We start from the raw sequence: 12,546 nt of genomic DNA, 5'->3' as shown, positions 1-12,546 counted from the left end.
CAATTTCTGTAAAACTCTGCATCTCCTAATTACAATCACAACCCACTCATTGCATGGCTGACTCTTGGCATGTGAAACAGCAATAATTGTGCATTCCAATTCCAAAGCTGCGACTAATTGCTGCTGTGCTTCCTCCTGCTCACACACGCAGGCAAACAGGAATGTGCCACATACTTGCCACGTCCAAGTCCATCACCCAAGAGGTGTGATGTTACAGGAATCTGAGGCAGCAAGCAGGCCAGGGCCGGCATCCACTGTGGGAGCAAAATTCACCCACACTTTTTGCTAGAAGAGAAGGTTTCACCCCCAGCCTTGCTAACCTCACACCTTCTGAGCACCACCCGGCCTGGAGGCCTGCCTGGCAAAGCAGGGCTGTGAGCACGCTGCTCCATGTCACAAGGGCGGGCTGCAGTGGATAAGTGAGGCGGCAGGCACATGCTGATGCTGCTCTGGAGTGGTGCCCCAGCAGCCGCTGCTTCCACACTGGGCCAGCTGGCTGGTGAGTGTAATAATGATAATGCACATTACATAATATATTGTGTAGCAAGAATATCTATAAGTAATATAGGACAGGAGGGTGCCTGCACCTCTGTTCAGGGGGAGACAGGCGGTGAGAGGCCTCTGCAAGCAGAGGCAAAGCTGCATGCCGAGACTGAGCGGACTCAAGTTCATCTCTGAGCTCCCAGGAAAGCAGCTTAACAGGCAGATATGGAACAAAGTGCTTCCATCTGAACACGGCCCTGCTGCCCTACAGCCTACACCAGATCTGAGCTGGTTATTAGCATTAATTATTTAATATCTAATTAGTAAAGTACTCTATCTCTACTGCTAATGGATGAAGAATGGTTTTAAGCTAAAAGAGGGGAGATTTAGACTAGGTCTTCAGAGAAAATTCATTACTCAGAGGGCAGTGAGGCCCCTAGCACTGCTGCCCAGAGAAGCTGTGTGTGACCCATCTGTGGAGACACTCAAGGCCAGGTTGAACTGTGCCCTGGGCAGCCTGAACCTCTGGGTGGGAACCCGGCCCACAGCACAGGGATGAACTGATGGTCGTTAAATTCCCTTCTAGCCCAAGCCATTATGTGATTCCATGACTCTATGATTGCACAAAATCTTTCTCTACCAACGTATGTGATCTTTAAACAGGATAAATTCTGACCTCTGTGAAGAGTTTCATAAACAGAGAGCAATAAATAGGTTTTCTCCCAGGAACCGTTTTCCCCATCGCAAGCAAAACTTTCCCAATATCAGCTTGTTTGCTTTTCACTTTGAACAGAGATCGCCTAAAATTTGTAATATCACAAAGCACCATTATAGAAACAAATGGTACAGAGTCTCTCCAACATGTGACATTCTTGGGTAATCTCAGTGACAGTGTTGCACACCCATTACCACACACATCAAATGAAAATAACATTTCAGAAGGGAACATACTCCACATCACTCCCCCACAAGAATATTTTAGAGGGTGGGAGAGACCTGCAGCTGTTTGGAAAGCATGAGTCTCACTGCAGGGTGAGTCAATATGGAGTGACATTTCTCTTTTCAAAGGAGTCAGAGGTCAGACAAGACGTCCTGCTGTACTGATGCTGTGCACTGACTGCCCACTCCGGACTGGGCCTTCTCGGCCACAGGGCGCCTGCAGGGCTGCTTGTGCCCCAAAGGGTAAGCTGACCAGTCTCAAAGAATAGGAAATGCAATTGTACATCCACACAGATGTATGTGTACAGAGATATAAGTAGAGCTTAACCTGTGCATGTAGAACCTGGATAAATGCTGCATACGTTGCATAGTGCTCACTCAGAGCTTGAGTAATTTGGGGTTTTAGACAGCAGCCAACTTCTGTCTAACATGACTGAATGTTTGCTGGTGAATGTGTGAGTGAGCACTCACTGTGTCAAATATAAATGACTCGGTCAGAAATACATATATGAACGTGAACCGAACTCCTCAGGTAAATGCACCACCCTGCTCTCCTTCCTCTCCATCAGTTTCAGGCTCCAAGCCTAGAAATCAATCCCCCACACTTGGCTGGCCATGAATGCAGGCTAGTCACAGATAGCCATGGTATGTGACTCAGGCTGGTGTTCGTTGCACCCCAGTCACCCACTGGCTGCTCAGGGCAGGTACTGCTCGCAGGAGCAGAAGTCAGCACGAGATCCCAGCCCCGCCCCACCTGAGGGGTCAAAGGCCTCTTTGCAAACACTCTTTCTAAACCTGTCTTTAAAAGCAAAACCAAACCAAACCAAACCAAACAGGGCGGTTTTTCCACTCACTGATGGCATAAAGGAAGTGGGAGCAGGGAATCCTCTCTGCAGACCCATGCATGAATCATGACTTTCTGTTTTGGTTCACTTTGGTGCTGGGCTTTGGTTTTTTTGCTGCTGTTTCTACCCTTGGCTTAGTGGTTTTCTTCCCTTCAGCCAAACACTACTTCTCTGTAGAAGGTCCCTTTGAGTTTCCCTTGCCACTGAATTGGGAGCAGAGCATCTCCCACCCCCTGCCCTTTGCCAGGAACATTCCTCACCTTGTTCTCACTTAAAGTCCTTGTGGGGACCCACACACCTGAGCACGTGGGAAAGCACTGCAGGCCAAGCCACCTTCTCCCCAACACTTATGCCTGCCCACAATACTCCACTAGGGTGGAAGGAGACTCAATGTAATAATAATAAAAAATGGTTCTTGGGGTGTTGTGTCTGCGATGGGCCTTCTTGGTTGGAACAGACACCTGCAGTCAGTGGGGCTCTGAGGATTACATGAGCAAAAAATATTTTTAAGAAGACTGATGAAGCACTGGCACAGGCTGCTCAGGGAGATGGTGGAGTCACCATCCCTGGAGGTGTTTAAGAACCGTGTGGATGTGGCACTGAGGGATGTGGGAGTGGTGGGAATGGGTTGATGGTTGGACTTAGAAGTCTTCTCCAACCGTGACGATTCTATAATTCTGTATATGGAAGTGGTGGCCAAATAGTTGATGATTGGGTGTATTTAGAGCAGCAGTGCCCCTGAGTGATTTGTGTTTCAGCTGCCAGCTTGATTTCACTAACAACAATATAGGCCCTTTGTGGGGGCAGTCAATAAGCTCAGCAGGAGCCTGCCCTGATTCTATGATACAATACTACTGATTTTCTTCGTCCATGGTCTGCAACACTTCCTAAGGACTCCATCACACCTCTCCTGCACTCCCCCACCTCAATACAATGGGGGAAGAAAATATGGTGAAAAAACTCACAGGTTGAGGTAAGGACAAGATCACTCATCAATACTGTCATAGGCAGAACAGACTCAGCACAAAGGAGAATAATGTAATTTATTGCCTGTTGCTAACGGAACAGAGCACTGAGAACTAAAGCAGACTAAAGCCAACTTCCCCCCATCCTCTGCCACCTCCTCCCCCCAGGCGGTCCAGGGGAAGGGGGGCTGCAGTTACTCCATAACTCTTCATCTCTGTCACTCCTCCATGGTCACTCTGCCCTATGTGGGGCCCCTCTCATGGTCACCATTCTTCCAAAATCCACCCTGCATGGGATTCCCACAGGCTGCAACTCTCCAAGCACATCTCCAGCACAGCTCCATACACCAGGCCCACCCTTCAGGAACTGCTCCAGCAGCAGCCCCCCCCAGCAGCAGCTCTGCCCAACACATAGGGTCCATGTGCTCATCCTGCCATATGTTTGCAGCCCAGCAGAGGAAGGGAGCACCACGCTCAGCAGAAAGCACTCATGAGACATTGCAACATACACTTACGTTACCCTCTCCCACAGCACGGGTGATTTTGTCCCCATCTATTATTCAGTGCATAAAATTAGAAAACTCTAAACAGTTACAGAAAGAGGACTTATTAGCTGCTCAGCAATTTAAGTGGCCTGCTCCTCCTTACTCCATGTGCAGTTATGGCGACATCAGAAAAAATTCTGTTTCTATAGCTACCAAGATTGGCTCCGAGCCATGAGTTTATGATCAATAAAACATCCCAGATGTGGCTCCAAGAGCTTTCATTAATAATAATATTTTAAAAAGGGAAAATTTAAGAAGTACGATGAGAATCTTCAGAATCATTGCAAGGGACAGAAATGAGATGCTTGTGATCTAATCAGATGAGAAACAAAGAGCAGCTAGTGCCCACAAGCCTTTATCCCCAGCAGAAGCAGAAGTGTGGCTCTCCATGGGAGCAGGCGCTGGGAAGCAGCTTGTCAGAACCGCACGGCGCACAGCTGAGCAGAAAGGGAACCCAGACTGTCCCCACTTTCCCAACACCCTGCTGACCTGCAGAACAGAACCCTGGGGCAAGGTGAGATCGTGAAGGCTGAATTCCCTGCCCTGCAAGTGTCTCCTTACTCGCAGGTAGTCTCAAGATCTCGGTATCTTGTTCCCTCCAGAGTAGCTATCTATCATAAAGCCTAAAGAAACGCTGTGTTACTGCTGGGTCTGATGAGACCTCATCACCAGCCATAGTTGATCTGTGTCCAACAGAAGGGGAGAAATGTAGCCAAGGGAAAGCGGAGGGGGAACCTCAGAGCCAGGCCTGCCCTTGCAACAGCCTGACGGGGTCTGAAGGGCTCAGGGCACTCTCCTGTCTTCAACCACCCCCAAGTGCCTCTGCGTGCTGACCTTACACAAGCTCTTTTTCCCAACAGTTCCCAAACTCCTCTGGCTCTGCACAGCCCTGCCTTGTCCCATGCTGCTGAGGGAGCCGAGGCAGGGATCTGTCTGACCAAAGAATCCAACACAGCCAAGCTGTGGGTCACTGCTCCACTAGCAGCTACAAAGGCCTGAACTCTGCCAGCTCCACTGACTAAATGCCCTTTTGTTCACCTGCACATACACTCCTTCCCTGCACTCAGGGGGATACAGTTCTCTCCTGACAGCTTCTGCAAAGCTTCTGGTTACAGCTGGGTGAAAACTAGAAGGCAGTATTTTATTAAAATGTATGCCTATTTTCATGTGCTAAGCCCATTTGTTATGCACGTTCTCTCATCTCCTGCTCCCCAGCTCATTTTCACCAGTGTGTCTCCAGGTTAATAAACTCAACCGGAGCTACGTGGATCATTTTAGTGCAAGTCATGTGCTCTGCATCTCTGATGAGCCCACAACAGAATGGCTCATTTGCTGCCACGTTGCCATTGACTTACCCTGTGCTGGAACTGGATGCTGCTGTTTGTCACCCTGGGAATGAAACATTAATTTAATGCTATCTGCATTTATTACACAGCCTATTGTACGGGCTGCCAAGGGAAACTGACAGTCCTCTAAAATAATGAGTGTGGGGGGAGAAATCCATTTCTCACCAGGAATGACTCCTCCTGCCTCTCTCCTGCAGCTCACGTGTCTGTGGATCAGCGGAGATGGGAGAAAAACACTGAAATGTCTCTGAGCATCACCTATGAGTGCATCTGTGGGCGCACCTGTGAGCGCATTTGACAGTGACTCACAGCACCAAGGGGAGCTCTGACTTTCTGCATCTTGTATCGCTGTTTTGCAGTTCAAAAAGATACCAGATTTTGTGATGTTTCCAAGTATCTTCCTGCAACAAAAAACCTGCTTAAATAAAGAGCATACGATGCCCAGAAGAACATTACAAAACACCACACGCGACTTCTCACAGTATACTAAGGTCAAGATTCAGTTTTGTGCAACTCCGTGAGGTAGAGTTTTCTAATAACAGCACTGAATGGTGCACGCTGCTCCTGAAGCGTTCCTTCGCGACAAACAGCTCGACCCACAGGACGGCGGCAGAGCGGGCCGTAAAGAAGCCAGGCTAAGCACGGACCGCGCGGGTTTGGGCGGCTCCACGCGGCCCCGCGCCTCTAGGACTTCCTCCAGGACTTCTCTGCGCCGTGCGGCGGAGGCCCCGGGGCGGCTGCGACCCGGGAGGAGGCGAGAGAAACGCAGCTTCTGTGGGACGGGGAAGCAAAAGCAAAACGAACGACGCTCATTCTCGAGGCGCTTCGGCCCCGCGCTCCCAAGCGGGCGCCCTGCACCCGGGCACAGCGCGTCCCCTGGCTGCCGCTCCCTCGGCTTCCAGCCTCATGCCGGGCCCTGAGGGAAGCCGCGGCTTCACGTCCCATTCGAGAGCTGTGTGGATTTCCGACGAAAGCAGAAACGAGGTCCACGCCGAGGGCAGAGCGGGCGGCTGGTTAACGGACCTCCGCGTTCAGCCCGGCCTCCGCGGGGAGGGAGCTCCCCTCCGCTCCCTCACAGCCCCAGAAGCTGGTCAGGCATCCCGTAGCCTTCAGCTGCAACGGAAGCGGTTCGAGTTGCTCAGCCCCAGCGCACACCTGGATCAAGCACCTCGCCAGGGTGACCGAACTGCCGTCCTTTAACAGAAGGCACTCTCAAATCTTCGACAGTACAGGATTAGCTCAGCCCCGAGCAGCTTCACAGACAGCGTCTTTTCTGAGATCATCTTTGATGTATCAGCAGAGTTAAATCTAGGGCTCTTGTGCATGCTTCTGTACACCTGAGATATATTAGCTCTACAAATTTAGCTGCAAGTTCTTCTGGGAAAATTACCCTGCAAGTGATAAAGAGCTTCCATATAAAATGTGTCAGTTCAGGAGCAATCACCAAAAGCAGAAACAAGCGTCACAAATTACAGTAAAAGAAAAATTAGTCTTCAAGGAGAAAACGCCCAGCAGAGAGATAAGAGGTCTACAAAACATTAGAAAGGGATTGTGCTCTCACAGACAGGAATGAGCGACCACCAGGTACCAAGTCAAAAACACAAGAAGTTCTTGAAGCACACAGACAGGAGCCGCTAAAGGAAAGGAAGACAAGTCTACATGGATTTGGAAGACACTCCAAGCACATCAAAGTCCTCCAAGCACAAGCAAAGAAACAGCCCACAGCAGACTGCAGACAGCCCCCAAGCGTGCACACTGTGAGAAGATAGTGAGGGGAAGCATTGCATCCGGCTGTTTTTAAATGAGGCATCTTCACCCTTAAAAGCCTTCAAAAAAGTCACTTCCACTTGCTCAGAATACACATCACTTGCCCACATCTCCAATTTGTTTCCAAACAAGGTTTTATTTTGAGGAACACATATAATCCAAGAGTAGCAATGGTTCCCTGATTGTCAGTAAGCCCCAAACCAAGGACACGTCTATCCTTATTGCCTTCTGCTCCCACAAATTTCTTCCACAAGGCATTAACTGTAGGGTTGGTTTTTTGTTTCATTTTTCAATCAGAACAATCATTTGAAGACCAAGATTAAATATTTATGATGGGGCGTATGAAAAACTTGCGAACAGTGGGACAAAAGGTTAGGGATGCGATCACAGATGACATAATTGGCCAGGAAACCTGAAAGTTAAAATACACCCTGACCATTGGACATAGCGGTGCACATACAATAAACGCAGAAAGTTCAAAGATTTTTCTTCTCTTTATTTAAACACAAATACATTTACAGCATGCAAGTAAATTAAAACTAAACGGCGTCTTCCCCAAATCAATCATTTTAATGCATCTTAAGTGTACTGAAGTTAAATCATCTTAGTCCACAGGTAGAATTGTCCTCTCATGTCAAATTTAGAATCACACACAGCAGTGAGTCAGCATTTAAGCTATGCAAATAATTTAGTCATTCACCTGAAATAAATATTATTTCACCGAGTTCCTATCCTAAACCATCCTGTAAAAATGTGACCTAGAGGAACGTAAAAATAAGAACCATTCAAAGTCTGCAAGTTTAACTAGCAGTGCTGAACATTCCCTGTAGAGACTGAAGATTACATTTACAAAAAACAGTAATTGTCCCGTCCAGCTGACCTATGACAGCCAAACCTGAAAACAAAAAGGTTTTTTGTTCCGTTTTTCCTTTTTACATTTTAAGAGGCAGTTCTTGGTAAACTCCATAAAAGGTTTAAAATAAAAAAGTTTAAATACAAAAAGGTGACGTACGCTGAGCTACAGATTAGTTACCATTTATTTTTTTAAATACAGCAATTTTCAGCACCAAAACCCACAATGATTACCCACAGAAATGAAACCCCCATTCACAGGCACGAGAAAAAAAATCCTGCTTCATTTGAATGCATTTTCAAGAAAGCGGGGTTTTGCTTTTATGATTGCAAATCAATACATGAAGGCCTGAGCACTGAAGGAGTCAATGCAAAGAGAAGTAACGGGCAGTGCTGTTTCCATTATGAGAAATCTCAGGTGAACTGTTTGCTGTTCCTTTTCTCAGTGTGCTGTGTTTGAACATGCTCTGAAACAAGCAAGCCTGGAGTGTTGGGCAGCCTTCACCAACAGAAGCCTTAAACGCTGAGAACTCCAAAACAAGTGACGTTTCTGACCGATACACTCAGCCTTTCAAAAGCAAACTATTAAAAACTCAGACTAATGTAGATATAGAAAACTAGTGGTTCAAGGTCTAAAGTCTGACTACGCTCCATCATAATATAAATATTTTCTCTATTTATTATATAAAAGTTGAACACGAACTGCTGTCTGAACAGCCACAGATCTCTTTCTCCACAATAATTGCGGAACACCCATCAAGAAGACTCCAAAGTGGTATTAATTGGGCATGGAGAGCCATCCAAATTCTTTCCGTAACATTCAGTTCCTTCTTCCTCAAAGACCTGATAACTAATTACTATCCAGAAGCTGTTCTAAGAATTATAGTGGCTAAACCCTACGAATAAGTTAGGCAAATTGCACTAGAAGAGTTTAAAACCCAGATTCAGCTCAGTGGGAATATCAGAGCTCAAAAAACCAACCAAAAAAACCCATGTTTCATTTCATTAGCCACTTCACAGGACTTTATTGCAAAGAGAAGAAAAAAGATTCAACAACTACTACTTTGGACATTCCATATACCTACTCACAAACGGATTACAAGTACAACTCAGTGTAGTGCTTTATTTTTATTTTTAAACGCATCTCTGGGACTTGCAGATACAGCCATTTTAAGAAGTCTTATCCTTGATTAGGCATATCTGAAATCGTTGCTCAAATTTACTGTAACTGGAAGTTAAAATTTCAGCCCAAAGTTCAGTACTGTGTATGCAGTGGAATATCGAGTTACATTTTAGATGGTGCTCATTTCACTATTATGAAACAGCGAAAGTGAACCGTCACAGATAGAGACAAATGGATAAACAAGCTCATCAGAATGAAGCAGAATGTTTTCACTCCACCAGACTGTACTGTGTGTAGAACCAGGAACAGGACAGATGAGACAATCCATTGCCAGAGTCTTTTTTGTAAACTTCGGTTTACTCTTAGTACTGTACAGTATTTAATTCTAAAGCACCCGATAGAGGGGCATCGAATCAGATAACAGTGGAACAGCCTCGTTCATACTGAACTCTTTAGTTCTGTGGTGCAGCGCTCGCGGTGCCGTACGGCAGTTGTTGTAAGCACACTTCAGTATTCTGATGCTGTACAAATAAGTTTAGTTCCAATGCTCTATGCAGCATTCCAAAGGAAAACCGTAATGTTACGCAGTGCCGTTCTAGTTCAGTGGGACACGTAGTGTTATGTGAAGTGATGGAAATGGAAATATACTTCAACACTGTTGCACATTCCCTAAGACAATAAATGTACACAAAAGAAGCTAGAAAATCTGAACTAAGGTTTTCTTAATGTACATTCAGCTTGGCACAGTGCAGACTAAATTTAAGACATGAAAGACAAACCGTGTAATGAGCAGAGCTACACTTTAACTAACATGTCATTTTTCAAGACGCCAAAATTGCACTCTAGTTTGTTTGTTTGGAGGGGAAGGGGGAATTAGTTAGCAGAATTTGTAGAAGGGAAAAGAGCTGTACAGGCCAGGTATAATTTATACATTTTCAAAAAATAATCCTACAGTCCCCAAAGGGAGAGATTATTGTCATGGAATGACTCCCTCTACACGATATCCAATCCTCCTCATGCTGCATTAGCCTCTCAGCAACTGTAAATGAGAAAAATAAAGGAGTTAAAGGTCTGTACTCGATAAGCCAAAAAAGCCATGCTATTTACACTTACAGTAGAACACATTCACTATTTATACAGCTCTTCAGAGCTCAATTCTTAAACCACTTAAATAAATGCTAATACAACATCTGCTTTAGAATGAGAAATTACGCAACACAAAGCATTTAAGCAATGCTGGCTGTTACCAATACAAATTTACAGCAAGATAAGCTGACTAACACTACTGAGACCAGATACCCAAAGCAGCAAACATTACAATCCAGCCAATTCTATCTCCATTTCCCACAGCTACTGCTACTTTTCCAGGGAAGTGAGAACTGTCTGGGTACCACCTACCCACCTAGCAGCTGCTGCTCTTCTAGAAGGACACGGTGGGAATGAAGAGATTATTTAGCACTAATGAAGTTTGATTCTGTAGGAAAGTAACAAATGACTCTTCGTTTACCAGAGAATACCTAGAATAATTTGTTAAATGGCAGTCTCCAGATATGAAACAGCATATCATGTTTCTACTGTACCAGAACTTCTAACCTAACCAGAAATCCAGATGCTTGCTATCTTAGTATAAGCCCTCATAAGAAGAAAAAAGACCACTGTTCTGCTCTTAAGAGCTAAACTCAGCACTATTATATAGCAACAGGTAACAGGCCTATACTGAAGATATCTATGAAAGCTTTACAACTGCCTAAAGAGACTCTGTGAGCATATTATGTCATTGGTTTCTTTTGTCATTTGGTTGTTCTTGTTTCTTTTTTTTTTTTTTTAAACTTATCTATTTTTCTCTCTCTGATGATTTATCTACAAATAGTCCAAAACTCAAAGTGCTAAGTCTCCTGCTTAAATTCCCCACGACCAACAGTGAAAGTTCCTTCTTCACAGCAAGATAAAAGCTCAAAATTCAGTCCCTTATTGCTGATTATAAGGGTACTTAAGCTACTTGATAAAGACGTATGACATTCAGTAATCTCTCTCTCTCTCTCTCTTCACAGATCTAGGCAGCACTATCGTACCACGAATATCCACACGCTCAAGGCATCTACAATAAATTAGGTCAATCACACCTCCAGATGCCTCTGCATAGGACAGCTGAACTACACTACCTTCATTGTCAAAGTAATTGCAAGATAAGCTTCATCACTCCAAAATAATAATCAAACATCCATGAATTGCCAGCTCCTTGGTCACTGAAGGCAGATGTTATTCCAAATTAAGTTACATTCCACTTCACCTTAAGAAAGACTACTGAACAGAACCAGGTTCCTCTAACTAGTTCTACAGCCTGAGTTCCTCCCCTCAATTACAGCAAAAGTCTTGAAAAGACATTCAGCTAACAACAATAAATGAACAAAAACAAGATTACTATAAGCCACTCTGGAGCCATTCAACAAGGGAAAGGCCAATGATCACAGGATCATATTGGAAGCGTTTTCCAACTGAAGATACAGATAATCTTAACTAACAATTCCTACAGGATATCCCTATTTGAACACTCAGAAGTGAGGGCGATGACAGAGGAGACAGCAAAGCTTTTCTGTTCAGTGGCCAATAAATGAACTGCAGTGCAGATGTTAATAAAAGAGACTTAATTGAGTGAATAACTTACATATGAGTACCTGACTCAGTTCAACAATTTATGAGATTAGAGATGCAGTCTCAATTTTAAAAATGCATATATTGATTTCGATTACTATTGCTGTATTTTAATTAGTACATTTAAATTTACTGGACAGAGACATTACTTGTTCCATTAAACACCTGCAAGTTACCAACACACAAAGCACAGTACACAGTTGGTATAAACAGCAAGGAAACAATGTATAAGAATAGGGTCTTTTTTATTTTATTGTCCAAAGCTTTCTAAAGGGACCTACAAAAGGAAATACTAGCAAGCCAAAAGAACATGACATGTCCACTCCCTTCCCAAATATTAGCTATTTGCTGTGGTTGGTAATAGTATCCTTATTACCTTTATTTTTTTTTTTTTTTTTTTTACTTTTTTTTTTTTTTTTTTGCTCTACTGGAACAGAACTCCAGCAGTACTGTTGGTCAGTGAATGTTAGTTGCAAAACAATTGCATTCATCAGATGCACATCAATACTGATTTTCAAACTATAAATTCTGGGCAAAAAAAGTCCACGATTCTTCACGTGACTTTATGCAGAAGGACGGGCAGTAATGAAGCTAACACAAGAGCAGTCTCAAGTCCTTCGAGCCAAACTTACACTTTGTCCTGCCGTCCTCCACCTCCGCGCAGTGCAACTGGCTGGCTGTTCTGAGTGAACGCACCTCCCCCACGAATTGCACTTGGATGAGTTGGAGAAGCTGCTGGATGTTGGCCAGGACGAATGGGCTTAGCTGTATTAAGAGAGACATGACTTACAGGTCTGCATGTAACACTTTCAACATTCAAATTTACTAATGCTTATTTTACAGCGTCCTAGGAGAAATAATAATAATTGAATGCATTTTAAATTAAATCAAAACAAATTCAGGAGATGGTATTTTCAGAACTTGTCTGTTTTTCAGTGCTCAGTACTAATCTGACAAAGTGTTCCTTTTATTGTGCCTGCTGGAATTAAAGCTAACAAAGTTTTGAATAATTATCTTCACATGTATTAT

The 12,546-nt window shown here is 44.4% G+C and overlaps 1 protein-coding gene across 2 annotated transcripts in view; it reads right to left on the bottom strand.

The window, feature by feature from the left end:
- Positions 1 to 7,369: 7,369 nt before the first annotated feature.
- The window catches only part of KIF5B (kinesin family member 5B), a 32,041-nt gene continuing 26,864 nt past the window's right edge, over positions 7,370 to 12,546 (bottom strand). For both annotated transcript variants that reach the window (XM_048952286.1, XM_048952285.1), the window contains exons 25-26: positions 12,150 to 12,282; positions 7,370 to 9,904 (exon numbers count right to left, since the gene is read on the bottom strand). In XM_048952286.1, the coding sequence (XP_048808243.1) occupies positions 9,898 to 9,904; positions 12,150 to 12,282 (140 nt within the window). In that variant the 3' untranslated portion in view covers positions 7,370 to 9,897. The remainder of the gene's footprint in view (positions 9,905 to 12,149; positions 12,283 to 12,546) is intronic.

The sequence above is a fragment of the Lagopus muta genome, chromosome 7 (genome assembly GCF_023343835.1).
Source record: "Lagopus muta isolate bLagMut1 chromosome 7, bLagMut1 primary, whole genome shotgun sequence".
Classification (NCBI taxonomy): domain Eukaryota; kingdom Metazoa; phylum Chordata; class Aves; order Galliformes; family Phasianidae; genus Lagopus; species Lagopus muta.
Note: the sequence above shows the minus strand (reverse complement) of the source record. Positions and strands in the feature narration are given on the sequence as shown.